Consider the following 26,793-nt stretch of genomic DNA (forward strand, 5'->3'; position numbering starts at 1 on the left):
GGCATAATTCCATTGGCTTCTGTAGTGTAACCCCAGCAGACAATTGGGCCTACAACTTCAATGTCAGCATTGGGCTATTCAATCTGCTCATCATTTTAGCAGAAATGTCCATTGACTGTGTTTATCCCACAATCCCAAAGTACTTCCCAAGAGCAAAAAGCCCCCTTGTCCCCACCCTCTACCAACCTCCCACTCCTGCCCTCTGTGATGCAGCTCAGCATTGTTGACACCAAAAGCCTTTAGCTCACTGAGAACAGGGTAGGATGGTGTAAAATTGGATTTAATATAAAAACACAAGGGTTACTGTACTGATTTTCTTAACTAGTTTCATGTTTAGTTCATTTAAAACACTCATTTATCCATCAGTTCAGAGGTATTTCCACTCCCCCCTCTTCTTGGTATTTACTCCTCCTCTCCTGCCTTTGTCACCTTACTGCTACCCCATAATAAAACCAGAAATGGAGTTACTAAGCCATGAGCCCAGCCTCCCCCGATCAATCTGCATGTATGTTGAACCCATTTCATCCACCCTGTCTGGTTTTTCTTCTTAGGCTGTAAGTTCTTACATGTTTGCACAGTGGCCAGCACCATGCAACTTTAATCCTGACTGGGGCCTTTGGGTACTACCAATGTCCCAAGAGATGGGCTTTGCCTACTATCTGGGGGCAGGAGCTCTCCTACTTCCTTGGGAGACTATTCCACACCTCACAGTCAAGGACTGTGTCCTCATATCCAACCTCTGACTAAGCCTAGTTCAATCTGGCCCCTGTGTATCTTCCCCAGGCTGTCCTGAGCTCGGGCTGGATCACCATGGGCCTTGGAAAAAAAACTACTGGGCTTTTTTGTTCATTTTCTCCTCTCATGAATTTTGTTCTTCCATTGGTATCGCTGCTCTGCTTGGGACTTGCCTGCCAGGACTTTGTTAGTACTGAAACTGAGGCTGGAAAGAACCTTGCATCTGAGTCCAAATTTTGTACTTGGTAAGTAATCCCTTTTTAACAGTCACCCTGTTGCCTAAAGGCCCTGGTCCAGCTCTGGGAGTCTTTACCATTTCACAGCTGAAGCAGGAACAAGCACTTCTGGGCTGAAAGACTCCTCTCCAAATACTCAGTGACTGGTAGTGCATAGCTCTGCTGCTTCTATGAGGCTGCCTCTGCAAGCTTTCTGCCCTGAGGAATTCTTGTGCTGCAGCATTTTATGGGTCTTCCTCCCAAATCTACTCTTCTGATTAAAGAGATGGTATGTCAAATGTGACCCTCCATTAAGGTTTTTGGATGTTTAAAAGCAAAATGTTACTGACCCAAAGTCCAATAGAAACAGTCCCAGGATTTGCCTGAATTCCAGTGGAAACAATCTAAATAAATTCTCCTGGGGGCTATTGCAGAAGCATGGAATGAGCCTGCCTGCTTGTTTTCAATGTTCAGCTCAGAAACAATACAGAAAATAAGCAGGACTGAGCATGACAAGCAGCTGAGGGGGAAGCAGTTCTAGATTCTGCCTCCCAGGCGCTGTTAGAAACAGAGGGAAGGAAAGCTGTAGTTTGTACATTGTTCTACTTTGCTAGGGTCATTTAGCTCCCTCCTCTCTCTCTGCAAGGAAACGACCTTCTCTGACTTAGCCAAACTACTGTATCATCCTGCACAAGGCAGAGTCCTCTCTACTGCAAGAACAGGGAAATCCCTCCTACCCCCTCTTCCTATAGATAGCCACACATAAGGTTATAACAAAATAGGCTTGGCAGGTGTAACTGGACAGTTGATCTTTGGGGGCTTTCCTGTGCCAGCATTTGCAGCTGAACAACAGTAAAATCCCAGCCCATTCCCTAGGGGTTTAGCTATTAGGAGTTCTGCAAGCAGGCACTTCCCTCGGCACAATCAGGCTGCTAACATACAGATTTCAGTTGGATCTCTCCAGCAGAGGGATGCTTTTGTGCAGCTGGTTCAAGGCTCAGCACGCTGGTGCTTAACTAAAGGACTTCTTTCCAACTGACAGAACTGGATGACCTCTGCCCCAGGCAGTGCTATTTCACATCAGAGCAAAGAGCCCTCAACCTCCCACCTGCTCAGCACAGCTAACTATGATTCTGAGGACCAGCCTATGCTTGATGGTTGGTTCTTACCTTGCTGCTGTCCCCCTGACAACCTATAGCAACATGCCCTGTTCCCTATACAATCGACATCATAGTAATCTCCTTTCACTCACACCCAGACCCAGCAACCTCTTTAATCAAGAGAACTGGAACTCCTTGTGAAGAGCTGGGGAAGGGACTGGAATCAGCAGTAGCATGTTGGTGGCCTAAGCTGTCATGGACCCATCTGCACACTCTAAACTGCAGCACAAAGTACAAGCACTTTAGTATTCTGTTCATGGATCCTGAGTGCCACGCTCACTTTACATAGGGATATCTTAAAAGTCAGCAGCCAGCAGGGGGGATGGTGAGAACACAAAGCTCCCACAGCTGCCTCGGGTGGAAGCCAGGCTGTGAGAGGGGGCTGGGATTCATTGCAGTAGATCATCCTTAACGTCTCCTTTGTGGTGGGGGTGGGGGTCTGTTCTTGATGGTCTTGCACTTGGGAATGTGTCTCTCTGCCACCTTGGGTGCAAAGCGGCGGCTGCAGTGGGGGCAGGAGACATAGTCTGGGTTCTCTACAGGAGGTAGTGGGGGCAGGTCTGAGAGCTTCCCCCCTTTGGAGATCACGTGCTGCACCTCACGGGCCTGGCGGAGGGTCCGGATGAAAGACTCATGCTTTTGTCTCCAGTTGTTCTTCTTGGGTGGTTCATTCTGCACAGAGGGGGAGGGGAGGTTAGTACAGCTGGCAGGAGCTACAACTGGGCTGGCTCCAGATGCTGCCTTTACTCACAATCTTCTCATAGAGGGCCCAACCTCATGCTCACCCCTCAACCCACCCTCCAGTGCAGCAAACCCCCAGATTGGTACCACCCCTTTGAGGGACAGTGGAGAGACAGTGAGTGCCAAGGAAAGGCTTCAGTCCACAGGAGGAGCAGGGGAAAGTAGCCATCTAAAGGGGGCAGTGGGGCCCAGTTGCACAGCAAAGGGGCTGCTGGAGCTTGGCTGAGGGAAGAAGGGATGTTGATGCTCCCATTGCCATTGGTTTATTTTACCAAAAGGCTTTTAGATCAGGTTCTAGCCTGCCAATACAGCCCCAATTATGCTGCAGATCCCCCCAATAAGAGGTTGCCCACCGATAGGCGCACCCTGGCCCTGTGGGAGTGGGTTGAGCCCCTTGCATTGGGAGGAGATTCGTCCCCTTGCAGTGTAAAGGGCCAAGGTGAAGTCAGCTGGGACCTCACCTCTGCTCTGGCAGATGCTCTTCACAGTGGGGGTGAGGGTGCGTCAGTCAATAGTGCATATCTGGGGCAATCATATGGGCACAGGGAACCAAATGGCAGCACACTCACAGTGTGTGTCTAGGATCACACTGCTAGGGTTTCCCTCAGCTAAGTGAGTGTTTGCAAAAGACCCCAACACCATGTTTCCTCACAAGCAGCCTGGATGCATTCATAGGGAATAGGAGGGACATACACATATTTGCCCTACACAGTCCCATCCCCTGGAGAGATCTGGCTCTCCAAAATCATTCACTTTCCTAAGGCCAAACTTCAATCCCAGCCCTTCACTTTCTTGTGGGAGAGAAGACTGAGATCATTTTAGACAAGCTCCTCAAAGAGAGGTGCTGTCTACTCTGAAGAATTATAGGGCCCCCTTGGGGACAAAGTACTTGCCATCCCAGACCACAGCAATGTGTCTATCTACTCTAGTATCCTGTCTCCAACAGCAGCCAGTACCAAACACTTCAGAGGAAGGCTGTAGGAATCCCACTAATGGAGAGTTAGAAAGAAACCTCCCCTATGAGCAAGTTTTCATAGGCTTCTCATCATTTTGGAGAGCAGGTGACCAGGACCAAACTATTCCAGGAAGCACTGGTATCCTAAACCAAATCCCTGAAAACTTTTAATGCTGGGTCCTGTGCATGGGCCCATTGCTGGCCTTTCCTCTAAATGTGGTTATATTTCAGTGGACCTGAGTGGAGTGTCAGGAGCATACTAGGTATTATTAAAACAGGTATAACTCCATGCTTCTTAAAGAGGGTGCCAAGGGGAAAGGACTGACCCACCCCCAGCCCAGCCAGTTGCCTGGGAGTGTGAGTTACCTGGTCGGTGTCTTTGCCTTTCCAGTGCTGATACTGCTCCAGCTCCGTGCCCCTGGCTCTGGCCCTGCTTGAGTCAAATACTTTCCTCTTGGAGCCCTGGCTCTTGCTGCAAACATTCATGTGTTTCTCCAGCCGGATGCAGAGAAACCTGCGCCCACAGAAGCCACACTGTTCTAGCTCCCCCTGCTCCCCACCACTAGGAGCCTGGGAGTACAACAGTTCTGCTGCAGAGTCTCGTTCTGAGGGGAATGCTTCAGGTGGACCATGGCTTGCTTTCAAGACCAGCTTTGGGCAGGAGGCCATGCTCTCCAAAGACCTGTGGTCTTGAATTTTGCTGTTACTGGCCACCAGCCGTCCCTTCTTGAGTTTCTCTATGCCCAACAAAGGGGGAAGGTGGGTCGTGCTTGGTATGGGTTTGGAACCCCCTGGAGACTGCTCCCCATTACAATCCCCCTCACTGGGCCTGGCTGTAGCCCTGGAAATGTTCCCCCAAGAAAGCCCTGCTGTTTTCTTCTCATGCATTCTCAGACCCTCTCTCTCCTTTCTCTCTTCCACCTCCACCTGCTCCTTCTCTCTCAGAATTCTCCTGAGCTCCTCCTCTGTTCTCCTCAACTTCTCCCTGAGGAGGGCCTCCTTCCTCCGGATCTCCTCCTCCAGGCTGTGCCCAGCTGCCTCTAGCCTTTGGATGAAGCCCAACTCTGCCCTGCTTGGATCGGTGGCTGACTGCTTAGACTGCTCTATTGCCAAAGGAGATGGCATTACAGCTGGCTGAGCCCTGGCTGCTGGTAACCTCCCTTTCTTCTTTGAGCTAGATCTGCTGCTGGGAGGTTCATCCATGGGTGGCGGGCTCCTGAGCTGCCCTGTGCTGACCACTGGAATACTCCCAGCCTTGCGGTGAAAGACTGGTTTCAGGAGGTAGGACCGGTCCACCCCTTCTCGCCGTGTGGCTGCCCACTTAGAGGGCAAAGTACTGGCCTGGCTGGTGAGATACCTGCTATGGGGTCCAGCAGAGAAGAAGTCCCTCTGTCCAGAATCCTGCTGGCTGCTCCCAGAAGAGAGAGAGCAGGAATAACTCCGGCTTTTGCAGAGGCAGAGACCCTTCAATTTTTCCTCCTTGTCACGCAGGAGCTGCTGCTGGAAGTTGTTCTTCAGGTGTTCTAGCCGGGACTGGTGCCCAAGAGTCTTGGGATGGTATCTCTCCTTCCCTGTCAATGAAAGACTAGGAGCTGCCACCATAGAATCCACAGGTGGACACACAGCCAGCTGCAGTTGAGCCATTCAGTGCCTGTGGCAGAACAGAGGGGCAAAAACAAAATCATTACAGACAAGTCTGTGCCCAAGCTGGAGCGTCCTCCCCAAAATCTATACTCTAGAGGCAGGGGGCTGTCCAGTCCAAAGGACATTAATGGAGCTTTGGAGAGATTTTGTGATTACTCTGCACTCTGTGAACCTCCCCTGAGCTGCAGGGCCTCATTGCTGCCTCTGCCGGTTTTACCTGTTCAGTTCTCTAATGCAATTGGAAATAAATTGCTTCTTTCTCTGCCTGTGTCATGTCTTGCTATGACAGCAGCAGGAATGCGCTCAGCCAGCAGGGAAGTCTGTTGACCAACAAGATCTGGTATACTCCCCCCATGGTTCCTCTCTTGAGAATTTGCAACACCAGCTAGAGAAGCAAGTGTCCTTCGGATTCTGCCAAAACAGATTCTTATGTGCTATAAGTGGAGTCGACATACAGAAACCTCCAGAAGTAGGTTACCCTGATCCTGCAGCATACTTTCCAACCTCACACAGCCTGAGCAGAAAACTTGGGGTTCCTACAGAGCAAGGCCAATTATACACCATCACAAGCGTATATGGAGCTTTACAAACCAGAGGCAAAGCCATTGCCTTTAGGAATGTAATCTAAACTAAGTGTACAGCAGGGGATGATGAGGCCCTGTAGGCTGAGAAATGTTCATGTCTTAAAAGATTCCATAACATGTGGTAGGTTTTTTGTGCTGATTTAATTGTAGTCTAACCCCCAACTGCTGAGGAGGTTGTTAGAATTCCAGTGGCATGTCCACCAGACTGCAACAAGTTTAAGGTAGGTACCAGGGGTGGTGTGCCCTTCAAGGTCACTTGGCTCTGAAGAAGTCATGTGACCATGTGCTCTTAAAATCACACCTGTAGCACCCTCATGGGGTGAGGGTACATCAAACATTCACCCTTCCTTTCATAGCATCAAGGAGTTCTACCAGGAGTTCTATAGTTTACAGAAGTTTTTTATTTGAATTCAAAATAATAGTTGAACAGCTGATTGGTGGAAAGGCACTTTGGCAGTAGCAGTGATTTAGCCAATTACAGGAATCAAATGAGCAATAAGGAAGGAAGCTCTTGATTGGGTTCTGAGTGGGCAAGTGTTTGGGGTAACCTACAGCTTCAGACATCTTGTTAGAACCCAGTTTTACCTTCTAATTTACAGCGCCCCTATCTGTTTTGTTTTAAATTCAAACACTACTGCAAGAGGTCAGCTGGGTTCTGAAGTCAGACAGCACTGTTTGTGGTCCTGTTTTTGTGATCAAATGTCCATTCCTGAGAACAGGAAATTGAGGCCATCACCTTCTGCTGATGTTAGCACTCACCAAATCCTCTAAGCGACATGTTGCAAATAATGCTGAGAGTGGGGCAAGTCTGCAGGCACTGTCAAATTAAACAGCATTTATTGTTATCTCTCTCTCTCACATACACACACACACTTTCCGTTATATTAACAAACAGCCCCGGAGGTTGCTAAAGCCCAATGAATGTTGACAGCCCCTGAGAAGTGCAGTCGATGCTGATTGTTTCCTTTATTGCACTTCTCTCAGCACAGAGTGAAAATCGGCTTCCTCGGTGTGATATTTCCGTGTCGCCACCCCAGGCAGACACCGAGAGAGAGGCAGCGTTGTCAGTCAGACAGAGACGAGCCTCGGCTTGCTCAGCGACGGGAGGCCGAGCTGGGACCTGAGTAAAGATCCTCCCGCCTTTTCGCGGGGAAGTCCCGGTCCCGTTATCCCCATGCTAGCGAAAGGGAAGCAACACTGACCTTCCTCGCAGTGGGGTGGGGAGGCGACGCTCGTTCGTGCCCGGGAGTCGCTCGGACACCACGGGAAACGCCCGCCCCGGCCCCCAGCACCTCGGGGAGCGACTCGAGTGAGGCTGCCCAGCCGCAACCCCCTGCCCTGCCTCCCGCCCCGGGAAAGGTCCCCCACGGGCGGCGGGGTGCTGCCCTCGCGCACCCCAGGGGAAGCAAACACGCCGCCACCCGCCGCCCTCACCTGGGCCTCCGGCTGCGCTGCGCACTGACTGTTTACTACAGTTGCCTGGAAACCAGCGCGCGCCAGGGCGCCAACGCTATCGCCGGGGTCGCTCTAGCCTCCAGCTGACGTCGGCCTCTCTGGCATTCGGCTCTCTATGGTTCTTGGGAGGGCCGACCCGAATTGCGTTTGCAACCTTGGTGACCTCTGCTCCGCGGCGGAGCTCGACTCTATGGTCGGGGGGGCGGGGCCGCTCTATGCCCGGCGGGCTCTATGGCCGCGCGGCGGTGAAGCCCGGAGTTGCCGTTGACCGCAGCCGTTGGGCCGCGGTAGTTCTTGCTTTGGCGGCGGGCCCCCCGCGGCTAGTGAGTCCACCCGGCCGGGCCAGGAGTAAGTAAGTGTTCGGATGCGGGACCGCCCACCCGCCCTCCAGCTTTATTCGCGAGGCCGCTGCTGAATTGATGTGTGTGATGGGGACGAGTGGGGGGCGGAGCCCGGGACGCCGGCCCGGCCGGGACTGGCACTGGCGGCGGTGTGACCCCGCCCCCTGGGCACGGCGGGGCCTGGAGCCGAGCGGCTTAGGGCAGCGCGCAGGCGCAGCCCTGACCCCCGGCGTGGCAGTGGCTGCAAGGCCGGGGCCGGGGTGCCTGCTCAGTAGTTCCTCGTTGGGCATGGGTCGTGGGACGTTATAGGCGCCAAATAAGGCGGGTCCCCGGCCTCGAACCCCGCAATGCAGCCTCGGTGGGACGCTGCGGGAAGCCCGTTTTGCCCGCGTGGGGCTCTGCTAATGGTCGCCGCTTTGTTTTTGTCCCAGGCACCCGCGCCCATGGCTGAGGGCGACAGCTTCATCTCTGTGGACTATGAGGTCTCTGGCAAGGTCCAAGGAGTGTTCTTCCGCAAGTACACCCAGGTGTGTCTGCTGCAAGGGCTGGAGCAGAGGGCGAGGCTGGCAGCTCAGCGCAGGATGGGGCTGCTCAGCTCAGGCACCTTGATCTAGGCACTTGTGCTGTACTCCCAGGAGGCTCTGTCCGCATTTGAATCTCTACACTGGGCCTCAGCTGCCTCTCCCAACTTGGCATTGGCCCCATCTGCTCTGTAGCTGCTGCTGTTTCCTCCTACTGCTTTTCTGTCTGTGTTTTGTTTTCCCTTTGGAGTAGCTGGAGGTGTCACCAGTCTTGCCTTTTGAATCCATCACTTATTGGGGGAGAGGAGAGGAGTGGGCTGGTCCAGGTGTTGGGTTGTGACTTGCTGAGGACTTACCTCACTAAATAATTACAGCCCATTAAATTCCATCTCCTAGAGTAAGAGTATTGTTGTGGGAGTGGTCTAGGTATTGCTATCCCCCCTAAAGAACAAAACCTGAGCTTAATTTTGTACATTAATGAAAAACATTAATATTCAAGGCCAAAGTCTTTTCCTTTTGGAACCTCCCATCTTGTGGAGTCACCTTATCCTCTTCCTGGTCAGCCAACATTCTGTTGTGATCTTCTAATGGGCTCCATCACAGATTCTTTCTGTCAAAGGTCTCAGAGGCTCTTGTGAGGCTGCGGGGCCATTTGTAAGTTATTCAGCTGAGAGTGAGTCAAGAGAGTGTTTATTGAGTCACTAGCATGGCTTTTATATCCATAGCTGTGTTTTGTTGATATTGCCAGTGACACCTGGGTTGTATTCCCTAGGGGTAACTCAAGGGATGTACTGCAGGACCTGTTTTCAATGTAAAGATGTTACACAGGGTAGCTGGATTAATTCCAAAGTGCGTTCTGCCTGGCTATTCCATGGGATCTCTCTTATAGATGGCTTTCCTATGGTTCTCCCTGGGGACTGATTCCTGTATAAAAGTATCAATCTGTGGTCTGCCTTCAATTCAGATTAATCGCATCTTTATCTTGCATTTCCTTCTTAGGCTGAGGGTAAGAAGCTGGGGGTGGTTGGCTGGGTCCAAAACACGGAACATGGAACTGTGCAAGGACAACTCCAAGGCCCCACTGTCAAGGTACGGGAGCTACAGGAATGGCTCAGGAAGACAGGAAGCCCCAAATCCCAAATCAAGCGAGCAGAATTCCGCAATGAGAAGAAGATTGTTGCACTAGAGTACAAAAACTTCAGCATTGTGAAATAACTAGATTGAAAGCCTAAAAGCACTGAGAAGGGAGTTCACCTTTCAAAAACCTCCCCACCAACCTGACTTCTTCAATCAGATAGTGTCCAAATAAAGAGAGTTCTTAGTTTTATCTTGTTACTGTTCTAATTTATTGTCTGTTGTACTGTTTAACCCTGAACCTTCCTGAATGTTATGTGCAGGAAACAGGCAGAATGGAGGATGACTGCCTTTAATAAAGGGATTGTTTGGAAACCGAACTTCTCATATCTGAATTTATTTGCAACCATTCAAATTAATTTTGCACATACATAAGAGAACACACAGTCAGTTATAGTATCCCATCCCATTTACTTCCCAGAAGTCCCATAACCAGCCTTGGAACCTTGGAGGGCAGAACCGTGGAATTTTGGCTTCTTCTGATACTAAATACTGCTAAAGAATCATTTACATCTCTTTATTTTTTAAATTTCCAATTCTCAGAAACAGATGTCTTTTTAAGCTGTTTTATCTTCCATCCAGCAATGACTGTATTTGACTGTTTCTATTCTATTGGGTGCCTTGTGTGTACTTTGCACCAGGATCATTGATGTTTTTGGGTAACAGTTGGCCAAGCTGGGAAAAGTTTTAGTGGTACTGCAGCAACACAGCCAGCAGGGGATATTGCTACTGCTGCTTGAGTTTTTCACAATTTGTGACTGAATATAGGGCTGGTACAAGACCAAAAGCCATAGGCAGGTGAAGTCCTCTGTCTGTCCCCTCAAATTGGTAGAGTAGTGGCACAGCATGTCCAATGCCTTGCTAATTCTCTAGAAGGGAGAGGACAATTCAATCTGTATAGCCCAGTCTTTAGGCTCTACTGAGACTGCCAATAAAATGGTTGATTAAAACCAATTGTGTATTTTTGGCATGTGGGCACTTGGCTATAAGCAGGTAGGCCTATCAACTCATTTCATAGGTGGAGCTGGCATTATGGTTTTGAAATAGGACCAGATTCTTAAGGATACCATATTATTATTTGGCATATATCCCTGTGCAATCATGATATGCTACTGTTATTAGTTCATCCAGTTATACTGAAACACAATTTTTTTGTCCCATTTAAAGTAAACTTGGCCTGCCTGCTGCTACTTTTGTGTGAGCCCAGATCACTGTGGAAAAACCCATGTGCTGCTACCCACTCTCTGAGATTTGGTACCCTACCACCCTATGAGGCATGCCAGCATAGAGGAAGCTAGGCCTCCAGTCAGTGTTATATAAGGAGAGGAAGGAGGAATGAGCCTCACTCAAACTATATAGCTAGTGACCTCCAACCCATCTGCACCCTCAAGGGAACATGCTGTCTGCTTCCTAGGTATTTATATGGCATCAGTCACCATGCCATTCTCCAAACCAGCTCCAGTTATGTAACCCTGAAGCTGATTCCCATGCCACCTGCCTGCCATCTGTTCAGCTCCACCTGAGGCACCACTGCTTCATTCACAAGGGATGGTAGGGAAATCAGTCTGCAGCCTTGGGCTGACACCCTGGCCATGAACCACTGAACAATACTGACAATTTGCCCAGTTCAAAAGAGCCAGTGGTCACCACCCAATTGACAAAACGCGGCAGAAAGGGCCACCCTTCAGAAAACCCTGGGGAGACTACAACTCCCAGCACGCACTGAACCATGTTGCAATGTATGCTGGGAATTGTAGTCCCCTCCGGCCTGCTGTGGGGCTTCCCTCTGCCCAAAGATCGTCACTGCGCATGTACCAGAGGCTGTCTAGGGTTTCCTCCTTTCCCCGCTTTCCCTTCCAGCGAGCTGCTGGGGCTCCCCGTTCGGGACGGGTGCTTGCTTTGCGAGCCAAGGAAGAAGGAAGCCGCAGAGGTCGGGTCGGTCTCTCTCGCGCCCCGGCCGTTGGTGTGGAGGAGCCCCTCCCCTCTCGACAGGTTCTGAGGGTGTTAAGGGGCTGCGGGGACACATTTTAATTCAGTCATCAAACGGCCGCTGCCTCCCCGAGCCGAGCCGGGCTGGTGGCAGAGAGGCTGGGAGGCCCCTGCTTGGCATTGGCCGGGGCTGGACCGGCCTAGGTCCCTCACCCTGCTGCAGCAGGGGGCTGTGGGCTCCTTGACGGACGTGGCCCCTTGGCTGGCTGAACCTCTTCCCTCCCCGGCTGTTGGGGCAGTGCCCTAGCGAGATCAGGCACCAAACTGTCCCAGCACAGAGCCAGAGCTGTAACCTGCCCACTCTCGCACCCTGTGGCTTCATGGGGCAACTGCGTGGCAGCTCCATCTCAGTGTGAACCTGTGCAGGTGCTGGGCCTAGCCCTAGGCCTGCCCAAATCTAAAAGCCTGTAGGTCGTATCGTGGACAGTGCCTAGCTGATTGCACTGATACCCGTCAGGAGGCTAAATCCTGGGATCTGGGCCGTGGTTGGAGTAGATTGAAATAGGAAGGGGAGCACTCATAGTACCCGCCAAAGAGGAGGGGAGCTAAGAGGGAATGCTGCTCCTCAAGGAAGAGAAAGGAGAGGGACTCCCCTCTGCTTTTAGTGCAGGAGGGGGAGCTGTGCTTCCCCAATCCCCTTTACTCTTAACCCAGAAATGTGAGGTTCAAGGGAAAAGTGTACATCCAGCTAAATACCAACAGGTGATGAATGAAACCATATCGTATCAAATAATCGTAATAGAAAGGAAAGCTGAGAAAATAATTCATTTTTTAAATAGAAACAACTTATCTGACACCCCACTACTACCTTTGAGTCAGTCAGCCTTTGCTCCAGCTGGTTTTTATGGCAACTGCATCACCCCAGCTGGATGTATGTTGGAGTGTTTCCAAGGAGGAGATGCTGTTGGCCATGGTGGGGACGGACATCCTGAATCCACTTGAAAGCAGAACAGCAAAATATGTTCTTGGGTAACAATGGTGTGAAGAGGGCTCTGAGCCCGGCTCTTGGTGACATTCAGTATATATTGCTGAAGTTACAGGAAACTGATGCTTTCCCTGTGCAGGTCACTGATAGCTTGTGTTTGACTTCAGTGTGTTTAGATTTTCTTTTAGGAAGTATGGGATTTGAGAAAGGAGTATAGTGTTAATGAAGATCATGAAAATGGGGATGCTTTTATTCTGGGGTTGTTGAGTTTTCATCCCTTGGGCCACTGGTTGATGCCTGGTTATAGCCAGGGCAGGGAAAGTGAGCATAGAAAAGCACTCTGAATACCAGGAAAAAATTAAGGCATTTATGGAGGCAAAATTAACTTTTAAAAATGGTAACTTGTTGTTATACAGTAAATGTAAGAGATTTTTAATCTCTGAGCTTTTACTTTTTGTGCCTTGGTTTATTACAGGGGACTGTTTCAAAGAAGGAGGAGGAATGATGTTCCTGCAATTTCTTGGGTTCCTCACCTTTCTGTTTTTGCCATGATCAAATGTTTGGCAGAAGACGTGCGAGCCCGGTTACGTTCTGGAGTGTCTATTAACTCACTGGGGCAGTGTGTTGAGGAGCTTGTCCTCAATGGCATTGATGCAAAAGCAACATGTGTGGCCATTCGGGTGGATCTGGAAACCTTCAAAGTCCAGGTGGTGGACAATGGCTCTGGGATGGGGAGAGAGGACCTAAATAAAGTGGGTAGCCGGTATTTCACTAGTAAGTGCAACTCAGTGGAGGATTTAGAGAGCCTGAAGTTCCACGGTTTTCGTGGGGAGGCTCTGGCCAGCATAGCAAGTATGGCCAGCATAGTAGAAATTTCATCCAAGACCAACAAGACAGCGAAAACCTTCATGAAACTGTTTAAGAATGGAAAAGCATTGGAAGTCTGTGAAGCTGAATTGACTAGACCAAGTGGTGGAACAACAGTGACTGTGTGTAACCTGTTCTATCAGTTACCAGTGAGGAGAAAGTGCCTGGATCCCATGCTGGAATTTGAGAAGGTGAGGCAGAAGGTAGAGGCTCTTTCGCTCATGCATCCTTCTGTCTCCTTCTCCTTAAGAAATGATACTTCCTGTTCTATGGTGCTTCAGCTCCCCAAGACAAAAGATATGTGTTCCCGTTTTTGTCAAATTTATGGACTCAGTAGGACACAGAAATTACGAAAAATAAATTATAAGTCTGCGGGGTTTGAGCTAAGTGGCTATATCAGTTCTGAAGGGCATTACAATAAGAATATGCAGTTTTTGTATGTAAATAATAGACTGGTTTTAAAGACAAGATTGCATAAACTCATTGACTTTTTATTAAGGAAAGAAAGTGTTATTTGCAAGTCAAAAGGTGGCCCTGCCAACAGACAAATGAGTTCAAGTCCTGTTCGTCATCGTTGTGGCCCAGAGCTCTATGGAATCTTCATTATTAATGTGAAATGTCAGTACTGTGAATATGATGTGTGTCTGGAACCTGCAAAAACTCTGATAGAATTCCGCAATTGGGATGCTCTTCTGGCTTGCATTGAGCAAGGAATTAAAACATTTTTAAAGCGAGAACACTTATTTGTTGAACTGTCTGGTGAAGACATAAAAGAATTTAATGAAGACAATGGCTTTAGTTTGTACAGGACCATTGGTCTACAGCCTGCACTCTCTAAAGAAAAAAGCATACAAGACAATTTTAAGAAAACATGTGATGATATTGTAGATTCGTATGAAATGTTTAATTTGCAATCAAAAGCTGTCAAAAGAAAAGTGATTATTCAGGAAAAGTCTTCAGATCCCATAGATTCAAATGATAATGTTACAGTAAAGGAAGTCTCCCCAGGTCTGATCATTTCTGAACCAGCTGACACAGCAAGTTCTCTGCCCAACCAAGGTGGCATCACTTCTGATATTTCAGAATCAGGTATCTCAGAACAAGAGCCAAAAGATTTCAACACTCCCAAAATGGTGTTTGTGAGCCTCAAGTCTGCAGAAAATCTCTGTGGGCAGTCCAGGTCAGAAATAGTAGAAATAGACAGTTGTTCTGAAATGCCATGTTGTACTGAGAATTGTGTGGAAGATTCAAGAAGACAGGAGGACAGAGCAGCTCAGAAAAGTGGCATAACTGTTGCCTTCAGAAATGGTGTCACTCAGGAGCAGCATGAGAGAGTAGAAGATACAACTGATGGACCAGAACTTCTTTTGGGGAGGGCATTGAAGGGAATGTGTGACGTGATAAAAGAAAACAGTGGAAAAAATAAAGGGTCAGATAACGATGGTGGAGGAAGGGTTGTTAGATCAGTACCACTGAAGTTGTGTTCCACAGGCCTTATAACTCATGTGATGCAAAATCAGCCACCACATGAACAAACTGAAATGAATTGCTCCTTCAACATGCATTCTAGACCTGGTCCTGTAAGTGCCAAGGACATATTTGGAAACAAGATGAGTTTTTCAGTTCAGAGTCTAAATGTTCAGGATATTTCTAGTAGTTTAAATAAAGAATATACTACACTACTCAACAGAGAAGTGTGCAGAGCATATGAAAATGAGACTGTATCAGGCCAGAAGAATGAGGAGGTAGCTTCCGTTACTGCAAGAGGTAGAAGAGACTGTGTAACATCACACATTAGAGAATTGCTTCCTGACACTTCCTTGGGTTTTCCTCAAGATGAAAATAATCCAAGCAACAGAAGGCAAATGGCATACTTATCTGTTAAGCCCAGACCCCGAGCCTATAAGAAGCTGAGCTTGTCTATACAGTTGGGGTCATTAGAGAGATTCAGAAGACATTATGGGAAGGTCAAGAGTGCACCACCAATATCTGTTGCAGAGAAGAGGAGTGAATTTGAACCCTCAGGTATTCTTGGTTCTCTAGTTGATCTTGACACCTCAAAGAATCAGACTCACAATTTTGAATGTGTTAACATTTGTGAAACTCCAGCTCTGGAACATGTTGATTCTAATAATAGTTGCCAACCTGGTTGCCTCCTTTCCTTAGAGAGGTCTCAGCTCTGCAGCAAAGAAACTTTGTTAAACAGAAAAGCTCCTGGTGTGAGAGAGAGTCCTTTGACATTGACTGACTACTCTCAAATTAGAAGAGAAGATCTAAGCAGCAGTAGATCTCTGGGATCACTAGCTTCTAAACTCTCCAGAATGAAGGGTGACCACAAGGAAGTTTTAGCCACAGAAGTTGTGAGACAGCTTGATGGACAATTCCAAACAGATTTAAGCAGAAAAGATGACACATTACATCGTTTGTCTCAAAATGATGATTTTTTGCAGAGTTCTTATCAAATGTGTCAAAGCTCCTCACAAGAAGCAGAGGTAGATGATTGCATCCAAGCTTCTGCCTCTGATGAGCAGGATGCTCCCTGGAAAATGTATAGTACAAGAGCAGGGACCATGCAAAATACTGTCAACCAGTCACTGCTCATCAACACAGATGGAAAGTACATGACCACCCCAAGCAGTGGTTTGGCATTACACAGTAAAAAGAGTTGTTCAGAAGGCATCGGTAAAGATGAAAATATTATGGATATATCTTCAACGCAGACTTCAAAAGCCACTGAGCTTCCCAGTATAACCTTTTCAAGTAGTTTGGAAGTACCTGGAAATGTTACAAGTGTAGCTCAACCAAAGAATGAGGAATCAATATCATGTTCTTCTGTCTGGATGCAACATTTTGATGTTTCATTGGGTAAGATGATATATGTCAATAAAATGACTGGACTAAGCACCTACAGTACTCCTCCAGCTGAAGAACTTCAGGCTGCTTGTACTAAAGATGTAACTACGATGGCTGTGAATGTTGTCTTACAGAATGGTGAGTACATGATATTTAATTTTGTTGCAAGGAAAGAGTGATGCAAATAGTTTGGGTCCTCCTAGCAGTATAAAATATTCTATATGACAATGGCTGCAATTTACACATTGAAATTCATGCTGTCTCACATTATTAGTTCTGTAGGAAACAGGAGAATGTTGATGGCAATATGGAAATAGTACAATAGATTCGTATTTTGAAAAAGGTATGAAAATAGCATACTGATTAACAGATAACCATTCCATTTCACCCTCAGCAGTGTTCTGAAAATTCTCATGATCATGAACCATTTTGTCACGTATATAGTGAGAGACATATTTGAAAGTAAGGGTACTAGATGATGGCATTTATGAACCTCTTGCCATGGGCAGCCATGTATTTCAAGGACATTTTGATAACACAGAAGACCTATATCAACCTATAAAAAATCAGGCTTTGCTCAACTCTTATACTGGATTTACATCAAAAGATAAATGCTAAACTTCTACAGAATATAAACAAGTTCTCTAGTACTGCTGGTATCAAAACTACATTTGTAAGATGGTGGTTGTCAGCAGGAAACTCCAAAATTCAAAGTTTTAATTTCAGCTTTTATTTTTATTTAATTTTATTTTCAAATACATTCCTCAATTCATTGATCAGAAGCATGTCTTACCATAGATTCTATCAGAACGCTCTGCTGAGCAAAAGGGGCCATTTCTTGCAACAGTAACTGCCAGTATATCAAACTCTCTTAGGGAAGAGGTGCTTCTGAGTGCATATTTTTGAAACTGGACATGGGTTCTGTCTGGAACCGTGCCTGATAATGCACATAACATGTTGTCTAGATTAATAAACCAGTATCTATGATGGTTGGAACAGGTTGGTGGGCTAATCCTGATCCCTTATGTGGCCTCTGTGACTTTTATTTTTCTACCAGGCAAGAAAGATCTTTATTAATATACTAAGTATTAAGGTGAGTTGCAGTAGATTGTCAGTGCTGGCATTCCTGAATGTAGGGTAGGGTAGGGATGGGTATCTTGGGACCTGGCACGTTTTACTGAGGCCTTTTCTATCTTTTCAGAATAATCCATTTCAGTTGCAGTAATTTTGGAAATAATCTTGATTGATTAAAGCAGCAACATACTCTTAAGGAGCTCTGATTTGGAGGGGCTCCAGTAGTATCAGCCATCCTAAAAGTATTAACTTCTTTAATGTCTATCATAGTACAGAGTACACCACCCCTCCCTAACACAGCACTAATGTACGTAACCAAGGTCAGAGAGGAGGCAAATTACACCAGGGTTTGAGAACCTCTATTACTCTCACTAAAGAGCATTAACAGTGACTGTTCATCAGTTTCACATCTATAGAAATTCATTCAATATTTTGATGGTGGGAAATTGGTCAAGATGTGGACCTTGCAGAGATCACAGGTATGATGGAATAAATAAAGAACACAAAGAATGTTCAGAATTTTAAACATGTAGTGCTCTGTCTGTGGCTAATTCTAAATCCAATCCACCTTTCCAGTTCAGCTGAATGTAAGCATACTCACTTGTGTGTAGTCCACATTTTCCTTTGCTCCATTATTTTGTTTTTCTCCTTTCTGAATAGATATAATTGGCACTATACCCAACTCCCTCAAGCATAGCCTACAATAGATGATGATGATATACTACATAAATGTATGTCCTATCTAGAAGGATCCTCATGTTCACTACAAACTGACTTAGCAGAATCTCTTCATCCACCACTGAAATGGAGCCTTCTCTAAATCGGACAGAGGAATTCAGCAGCTCAATGTTAACAGCAACACTATAGAGCAAGTTAGAATAGAAAGTGAAGGAGAATCCTGTCTCCATATGAAACCGCAGCAGGAATTCAAATGATTTGTCCAAGACAACCCTATGTCTTATAAAAAAGAATAATCATAAGTGCTCAAGAGCTTGGTCTCATCTCCAAACAACAGACACCATGCTGGGTTATGGGTTCAGCACTGACTTGGATGGAAGAGCACCTAAATCACCAGCACTTCTTTTTGCAGCACTGGAGTATTCCCTGAAGATCTGTCTTCCAAATACTAATCAGGCCTCATTTAGTTTGTGAAGTCTGATAAGAGCCCAATTTAAGAAGTGTATACACTATGAGTCAGATTTTTGAAGGTATTTAGTTGCTTAAAGATGCAAATCAATGTGAGCGAGGCACTTTGTGATTTTGAAAATACCACAAGGCACCTAAATACCTTTAAAAATCTGTCCCTGTATCTCTTTTTCTGTCAGTTTCTCTTTGTAAAGCATTTTGTAATATTTCACATGAAGGACACAATATAACCATGCATTGTGTGTGTTTAATCTTCACTGCATTTTGCATAGAAATGTACTGTATTACAAATATGCGTCTTTCTGTGTTCAATGTCTGAGTCGTCACTCATGTCCTTCCTTAAAACACACTTCTTCTGCCAAGCCAGCAAGTATTTCACCAGCCAGCCACATTAGAAGTCAGGTTTGATACTCATATTAATTTATTTTAAATGTAGTTTCCCAGACTAGCTTCTGATCATTCAAGAGCACTCTGTAGCTGTATTATTATTTCTTCATTGTAGTCTTCTTGCTCCATGGGGCAGGAATAATATCTTCCTTGCTTGTTTAGAAATGAGCACAATACCATGATTTAGTTAATAAAAATATGAATAACAGTGCTGTAGAGGTTTTTGAAGCTTTGTGTCTGTTAAATTTGCAGCAGTAAATTTTTGTTGTGTTTAGGGTTTCAGTGCAGGTGCCATCCTTTTAGAAGTGAACTTGTTCTACCCTTCCTTCCTAGACCTCGGGAAGAGAGGATTCTGGCAAGCCAGGATTTCAGAGGTAGGGTCAGTTTGCCAGGACATAGAGTACAGTGAAAAACAAACCAGCTGTCCTGACAGGAACCCAGAATTACTCAGGGTCTGTTAACAATGGGACTGTGTGAGTCATCTTGTATGTGAAATCAGGGGAAAAAATCCTTCATGGTTGAAGTCTATTAGGGAGTATTTATTTACAGGATGATGTTCCCAATTCTCTATAAAATTATGCTAATAGTTTAAAGAGCAATTACCTAATCCCCTCATCTGTCCTCACATTCCAGTCTGAGAGTGTAGAAATTAGTTTAGTCCTTGGGACTCTTTCCCAAAAAAGGATTAAATCAATGTTTTGGTATGTGGCTTTGTCCAGAGGGAGTGGGCAGCTGAGTATATCCATCTTTTCCTTTCCAGGTTTTGTTTGGTTATTCTGTAATACATATTGCAGTCAAAGAAGCTGCCTAGAGTCCTACCACTATTTGTCAGTAGGGAAGGAGCAGTCTCTCATTCTCTTATTATCTTGTCCCTTTTTCTCCCTTTCCTTCAAAAAAAAGAAACCGAGGCAGTGTGAGCTAGAGGGGCCCATCTTGGTAGGAACAATCTGAGTACACCTTCTGTTGGTACTCTTTCTAGGCATTCTTAATCTCCGTGTTATACATACATTCTCTCTTAGATGCTGATGGGGAATCTCTCCAGTCCTTGTTTTCCGAGTGGGACAATCCTGTATTTGCTCGCTGCCCAGAGGTGGGTATTATGTTCTAGAGTTTCAGTGGGAGCCATTTCAATCTTATTTTCCTCATATTGATTTTTTTAACTGAAATGGCAATACTATAACTGTTGTATATATTTATTCTGTTGTACATATACCAAAGGGCTTGTCTGTGGCACCTTTTTCTAGATTGTTTATATGTGAGTTCATTTTGTGGGTTTATGCAAATTAGAAGTGACTTGTATTATGGCTGATCTTAAAGAATACTGTACCTGGTTATTTGGAAACCAAAGTGTTATTGTAGGCTGTGTCTACACTGCAAAAATAATCACCTTGACTTAGGATAAAATTCTGTTTCTTGCAATACTCCCCTCCCACTTGTGTTTTTTATATGGGTTGTTTGTAGCATTAGTAGGACCATAATGTGTGAGGGGGAAACAATGTTGCACATTGTATCTATGGTGCTTTTAGAGTGATTTCCTTTATAAGCCATGGGAAATATCTTTAATCAGTGTGAGTAAGCATCCAGTTTCAGTCAGGATGTGCAATATGTTCACACATATTTCCACTTGTGTACAATAGAGATGCAGTAGCAAACCACCTGCTGGTGAGTTTCTGAAGCAGAACAATTCTTTAGAACATCTGCTGTAGTATCAGTCATTCTGAGATAATACATTTTCCTGGATATTTAGCTCATTGAGTGTGTACGTGTAGGCTGACAACTAATGTCAGATTTTCTAATGAAATAGTTCTTAGTATAGTAGAACCTCAGAGTTACAAACACCTCGGGAATGGAGGCTGTTTGTAACACTGAACAAAACGTTATGATTTTTCTTTCAGAAATTTACAACTGAACATTGACTTAATTCTACTTTAAAACTTTACTATGCAGAAGAAAAATGCTGCGTTTAATTATCTTAATTTAAATGAAACAAGCACAGAAACAGTTTCCTTACCTTGTCAAATCTTTTTTTAAACTTTCACTTTATTTATTTTAGTAGTTTACATTTAACACAGTACTGTACTTTATTGTTTTGGGGATTTTTTTTGGTTTCTACTGCTGCCTGATTGGGTACTTCCAGTTCCAAATGAGGTGTATGGTTGACTGGTCAGTTCATAACTTTGGTGTTCATAACTCTGAGGTTCTACTGTATGTGGGAGAGTGCTGAGAGAGGAGCCAGAGGGATTACGAGATAGTATTTTGAGCTAGTTCTGTTCTTGTTAGAGGAGCCAATGTACAGAGAGACCCCTTTCCAGAATGGCCTTACTCAAACTGGTAGTTTGATTTTGTGGCTTTAAGCTCAGTAGTTAAGTCTGCATCTTGTAAATTATCTGTGTTGATCTATTTCATAGGTTGCTGTTGATGTGAGCAGTGGCCAGGCTGGGAGTCTGGCTGTGAAAATTCATAATATCTTGTATCCCTATCGTTTCACAAAGGAGATGATCAATTCAATGCAGGTACAATCAGAATTGGATAGCAGCTTTGTGTGAACATCAATGTTTCAACTGCTACTAGCCAAATAGTATTTACTAATGTTTCCGCTGAGTGAAAAAGATGTAGGGAATGAAATAGATAATACTTTTAATTTGCAAAGAAAAGCATTATTGGTTTGTGTGAGAGACACCAACAGATTTATGCATATCAAGCTATATCTCAAAACCATCTCTTGGATGACTGTAAACAGTTACCTACAGGAGTGGTTCCCAAATTGCTTTAGTTTAAAGCTAGTTAAGTCAAGAGGTAGGTCTGCTATCACTACTGTGTAATTTAAAGCACTATCATTGGCACTTCACTAAATAACATTTTGATAGGCAGTTGTAGCTATTTGGTTAATTCAGATTCTTTGACATACATTTTCAAAAGAGATTTGCCTAAGAAATTCTGACCTTCAGCTGATTAGTTTCAATAGCAATCAAATCTCATGTAAGGACTTTTAAATCTTAGTGTGGTTCTGCTCTGAAAAGTGACTCTAAAAATGGCACGGTAAACATGAAACCCAGAAGTATCTTAGTGCTTCTGTATCAAATGTTTTGCTCATAAATTTTAAAACTAATATAAATATCTGCCAACCTTGCACTCTTAACTTGGGCTCTGAGAGACAAGCTGGGTTCTTTCCTTCTCCCAAATCTAATCTAATACAGGTTCTGCAGGCCAAACTATATTTCTATTTACACCCATGCAGTCATATTGCTGTCTATACGTTTGTAGAGGTATAAGTGATTGGGACTTAGTAAAAAGATAGTGTTGATGTACAAGGTGGACTAGAATCCAGCTATTTTCTCTTAGTTGTGTTACCTGTGTAGAGCTAATGGGAGTAAAACAATTTGTCTCTAAAGGCAACAGATTTGTCCGAAACACAGGGGAAGAGATCTGGAAGACAGAAGGTTTCATTTTTACATTAACTTCTTCAAGTTGAACTGCACTGTGAAACTCATGCAGTGGTCCCAATATTAACTGTTGGTGAGGAGAGGAGTTTCTCTGTAAAGTTTTGTATGTTTCTCTTCTAAAAATGGTTTTGCCAATGGATGATGAACATTTTGAATATGTTACAGGTTCTTCACCAAGTGGACAGTAAATTTATTGCTTGTTTAATCAACACTAGGAGCAAAGTGAATGCAGATGCAGGTAAGAATGCCCATTAGTATTATTTAGATTGAGCTAGTCCTCAAGTACAGTTTCAGTGCAGATGAGACACTGTCCTGGCATTCTGAAACATGTTTAGAAGATGTAATTTTTTTCAGGATTGTATTCTTTTGGTCTTACAGTTCCATGTTGCTAAATGCAAAATAACAATGCAACATCTGTTTCAGTAATATTAAGAATCTAACTTGGATCTGACAATAGCCAGGAAATCGAAAGCAAATGCCAGGACTGTGTCCTTATCTTCTGCTGTTGGGAGACAAGAGAAAAAGCATGATAAAGTGAATTAAGGATGGTCCTGGCCTTTACTTGGAATTTCCTAGATTTTTTTACTCTCTTTATTTTGGAGATTGCTAAAGGACTTTGTTCATGCTGCTCCTCAGATGCTGTGTGATAGATGGTGCTATAGATACACATTATATTTCAAATTACCAAAAGATATTGGACTTCATTTCATCTTCTATACTGAAATTAGCTACTAGAAATTCTCCCCAAACCAGTAGCTTCTTGGTTTTTTATCTAATCTGCATAATAAAATGGAACAGATTGTCGTCGACATCATCATTAATATAGAGGGAAGAGGAAATTGGCTGAAGACATCATCATTCTTCTCTCGCATGTCCCCACCTCACTGTCTCCTCTCAAAACAACCTCCAACCCATGACAACAATAGCGAGGGCCCGGACACGTGTTGCAGTGGTTAGGGCAACGGACTGGGAAGCCAGAGGTCCCTGGTCAGAATCCCGCCAGGGACCCCAGCAGCAGTATCCCGAGAAAGCTCCCCTCCTTCTCTCACATGGCCTCTTGAACCTCAGTCTGGCCACCCCTGGTTTAAATGACTTATTTCAGTTCTGTGTTGTTTTAATTTCTGTTAACCCAACTTCCTCCTGAATTTAGTTCTGTTAAATAGACTGATCCCCAGCAGCTAAATCTGACCTCTGGGTGAGAGATGGGCAATGCTCCTTCCTCCTCCCAACATGTGCAGTTGTTTGGTATGAAGGTGCCTGTTCTTAACTTCCTTCCTTACACTTCTAGATGGAAACCTGCTGGTGTTGGTGGATCAGCATGCAGCCCATGAGCGTATCCGCTTGGAGCAGCTTATTGCAGGTGAGGATTCAAGTGGTTCAAAGAAAGCTCTTTACTACCCCAGCACAGTGCAACAGAGAGCAGTCTCCTGGGGGAAAAGGCCCCGTGAGACAGCATGCTAACAAAATTATTTTAAATATAAATCTCCTCAAGGTGTGCAGGGCCCAATAGGATCTTCCACTCTCCCCATGTCATTGGCCCCTAAGGGCATACAGGCATCTGGTAGTAGTAGTAATATTGGCACTCAAAGGTGTATTAGGTGCCTTTCAAAACAGATAGAATGATCCATGCTCCCAGGAGCTTTCAAATTGAAATAGATCTGATGTAATGAGGGGCTAACAAGACAGGCAGGACAGATAAAGTCAGGAAAATGAGGCTAATGTCAATAAGAGTATCAGGTTCAGCAGTGTGGACCAATGCATGGGATGATGGAACAAAGAGCATGGTTTGTTTTTTAACTAAACATCATGTTCAGAAGAGAAATCTAAAATCACCACATTGTCACCTGAAGCTGTATGCAGAGGGATAAGTCTTTTCTCTTACCTGGCTAAATTTTGGCTACAGTTCTGTAAAGCACAGTGCCCATCCATTGAGCAGTTAAAAGATTACTGACCTTCTCTTTAATTAAAAAGGACCATGCAGAGAGGATTCCAGGAAAAAACATTGCTCCTTTTGGGCTACTGGTGAAAACAGCTAAAGACATAGGTAGCCGGATTGAGTGGTTAGCAACCTGGTTCAGGAGGATCTTTCATAAGGATCCTCCTGAACCAGGTTGCTAACCACTCGACCTGGCTACCTGTGTCTGGGCCTTGACACTGCATGGGGCTAGCCTGAGCCTTCCCCCACCTCCTCCACCCCTGACGTGGGACTGGCCTGAGCTGATCACCTGAGTGGACCAGCCCCCGGCCTCCCTGCACAGGGCTGGCCCAAGCCACTCGCCTGAGCCCCCGTCCCTGCATGGGGCTGGCCTAAGCCCTGCCCCGCCCTCCCCATGCAGAGCTGGTGTCATTGCTCAAGCACTGCCTGCCACCCACCCACATCGGGCTGGGGCTGGCATTGCTGCTTGCCCAAGCCCTGCCCACCCCCTGCACATTCCTCTGTATCCCACTTTTTTGACAAAAGTGGTCATTTGTTAACTGATCAAGTTGGCAAGAGCAAATGGGACAAATGCCCACTTTTGCCAAAAAAAAGTTGGGCCAGCCAGTAAAGGGCTTAAAAAAGGGACCGTCCCAGCCAAAACAGAAATGGTCACCCTAATCTTATGGGAAATCAAGAAAGAGCCAGGTTACACTAATCCAGACAGGGTCAGGCACTATTAAGATCACCAAAAGTCAGGCCAAGGCCAGTATACCGGAAATCAGGCAGGCAGGCAGGCAGGCAGGTCAGAATCTGTAAGGCTGGGCAAAGGATCCAAACAGCAGCCATGTAGAGCCCAGTTGTGCAAACAGTTTCCTGTGCCGCTCTTTCGGTTTATATAGGAAGCCCTGACCAATCAGAGGTCCTGGTGTTCCTCCAATCAGAGTCCAGGGGAGGTCTCTCTGACATAGCTTCAGGTTTCATGATTTTTCTATTTGGGTTGGTAAATAAGCATGCCACTGGGTGACAGCAGGAAGGCATCAGCTGATCAGGAAACCTGCATACCCAGGTTTAAGACCCACAGGGTCATGACACAGTGCACTTATTTCAGATTGTTGTAATAACAAGTGGCCATCTCATGAGTTGAGCTAACTCTTGTAATAACCTTTGCTATACTCCTTTTTGGCATTGAGTGAGGGATCCAAGTGTGGAATTAACTGTATTCCCCAGACACTGATTGTCATTTCCATGACTATCCCTGTCCCCCATGAGTCCCAGGAGGAAGAGTTCCGTGGTCACTTCTCAGTTCAAGCATAGAGGGCTACATGCCAAGCCATACAGCCACTGAGGGTAAGCCTGCCTGTATATTTTAAGGACAGTATTTCTAATATTTCTATCCACAGATTCCTATGAGAAGCAGCCTGAAGAATCTGGCAAGAAGAAATTGCTGTCCTCCACCATCTGTCCCCCATTGGAAATTGAGGTAACAGAGGAACAGAGAAGACTCTTACGGTTAGTAATGGCCTGTGGCTCCAATATCTTGGATAGGACTCCAGTAACTAGGAGAATCTACTCTCTGTGTGCTGTTTTGGAAACCACAGCCATTGCTGGAGTTGTTTTCATTCTGCTTTATGTGCACACTTAGTGAGTTCCAATGGCTACAATGTGAGGAGAGGAGAATAGAGGGGTATGGGAATTTTATATGATGAATTGTTGGAAGAGTCTCTCTGCTCTTGGGTGACGGAAACTGAAACCACTACATAGAATAAGAAGTAAACATCTCCCAAATGTTTTGGAATAGTGGATTGGCTACTGTCAGGAATTCTTCTGTTCCATGCAAGAATTTAGGTTACATTCAGATTTGGTTTTGATTATTTACACATATAGCATTAATCAGAGGTTTATTCAGAAATCTCTGCTTTCACTCTGAGCAGGAACTCAAGTGGGATGGGTATTTACAGTTACAAGATCTTCTCTCTTTTTGTTCTCAGAGTAGACTTCTTTGTCAATGGGAACTTTTCTGCCCTTCTTGGGTGGACTCCTTAGGAACATAGGAATATCCATACTAGATGATATTGGTAGTCCATCTAATCCAGCATTCTTCCTGACAGTGGCCAGTGCCAAATGCTTCAGTAGAAGGCACAAGAAACTACATAATGGATAACCATGGAATAACCTGTCCATAGAGGAAGATTAAGAAAGAGGGCAAATAGGAGTGCCTGATTTATCTGAATTACCAGTCCCAATATTCTTAATCTTTCTTCATAGGGAAATTTTTCTAGACATTAATATTTTTTTTCACCTATCTCTGAACTCCTTCTATTTGTTATATCTGCTTTGAGATAGGGTGACCAGAACACAACATAGTATTCCAGGTGAGGATGTGCCATTGATTTATACAATGACATTACAACATTTTCCATATTATTTTCTGTCTCATACTTTCTACATCCTACCATTTTGTTTGATTTTTTGGCTGCCACTGCACACTGAACAGAGGTTTACATTGAACTGTCACAATGACATCCAGGTCTTTTTCCTTAGAGGTTGCAATTAATTTAGATTTCACAAAGTATCTGAATATATCAAATTACTCCTCCTAATGTGTGTTACCCTGCATTTGTCATTTGAATTTCATCTCCCATAATGCTGCCCATTTTCCTAGTTTTGTTAAGTCCTCTGAAATTCCAGACACTTCATTCTAATCTT

The 26,793-nt window shown here is 45.2% G+C and overlaps 3 protein-coding genes across 8 annotated transcripts in view; 2 read left to right on the forward strand and 1 right to left on the reverse strand.

Moving 5' to 3' along the window:
• Window positions 1-220: 220 nt before the first annotated feature.
• On the reverse strand, window positions 221-7,599 carry ZC2HC1C (zinc finger C2HC-type containing 1C). 2 transcript variants are annotated; one of them, XM_067533103.1, is made up of 3 exons: window positions 7,469-7,599; window positions 4,173-5,457; window positions 221-2,782 (listed from the first exon to the last, which is right to left on the reverse strand). In XM_067533103.1, exons 2-3 carry the CDS (start codon window positions 5,448-5,450, stop codon window positions 2,519-2,521), a joined length of 1,542 nt encoding a protein of 513 aa, XP_067389204.1. In that variant the 5' UTR covers window positions 5,451-5,457; window positions 7,469-7,599; the 3' UTR covers window positions 221-2,518. The 2 variants fall into 2 exon arrangements, with proteins under 2 accessions (XP_067389204.1, XP_067389193.1); XM_067533092.1 differs by lacking the exon at window positions 7,469-7,599 and adding an exon at window positions 7,237-7,327.
• Window positions 7,600-7,696: 97 nt separating this feature from the next.
• ACYP1 (acylphosphatase 1) lies at window positions 7,697-9,805 on the forward strand. Of its 3 annotated transcripts, none has more exons than XM_067533118.1 (3): window positions 7,697-7,837; window positions 8,262-8,357; window positions 9,351-9,805. In XM_067533118.1, the coding sequence occupies exons 2-3, from the start codon at window positions 8,274-8,276 to the stop codon at window positions 9,564-9,566; spliced, it is 300 nt and encodes a 99-aa protein (XP_067389219.1). In that variant the 5' UTR covers window positions 7,697-7,837; window positions 8,262-8,273; the 3' UTR covers window positions 9,567-9,805. The 3 variants fall into 3 exon arrangements, with proteins under 3 accessions (XP_067389219.1, XP_067389214.1, XP_067389213.1); XM_067533113.1 differs by having other exon boundaries at window positions 7,701-7,841; XM_067533112.1 differs by lacking the exon at window positions 7,697-7,837 and having other exon boundaries at window positions 8,076-8,357.
• A 1,595-nt stretch (window positions 9,806-11,400) lies between these two features.
• The window catches only part of MLH3 (mutL homolog 3), a 28,767-nt gene continuing 13,374 nt past the window's right edge, over window positions 11,401-26,793 (forward strand). Inside the window, exons 1-8 of one of the 3 annotated variants that reach the window (XM_067533130.1) lie at window positions 11,401-11,415; window positions 12,875-16,257; window positions 19,002-19,100; window positions 19,746-19,816; window positions 21,135-21,239; window positions 22,335-22,407; window positions 23,458-23,529; window positions 25,488-25,596. In XM_067533130.1, the coding sequence (XP_067389231.1) occupies window positions 12,948-16,257; window positions 19,002-19,100; window positions 19,746-19,816; window positions 21,135-21,239; window positions 22,335-22,407; window positions 23,458-23,529; window positions 25,488-25,596 (3,839 nt within the window). In that variant the 5' untranslated portion in view covers window positions 11,401-11,415; window positions 12,875-12,947. The other 2 variants (XM_067533139.1, XM_067533148.1) reach the window with 2 other exon arrangements.

This window comes from Emydura macquarii, unplaced genomic scaffold, assembly GCF_026122565.2.
Source record: "Emydura macquarii macquarii isolate MOO-44397 ecotype Brisbane River unplaced genomic scaffold, CSIRO-AGI_Emac_v2 contig_374, whole genome shotgun sequence".
In the NCBI taxonomy this organism is placed as follows: Eukaryota; Metazoa; Chordata; order Testudines; family Chelidae; genus Emydura; species Emydura macquarii.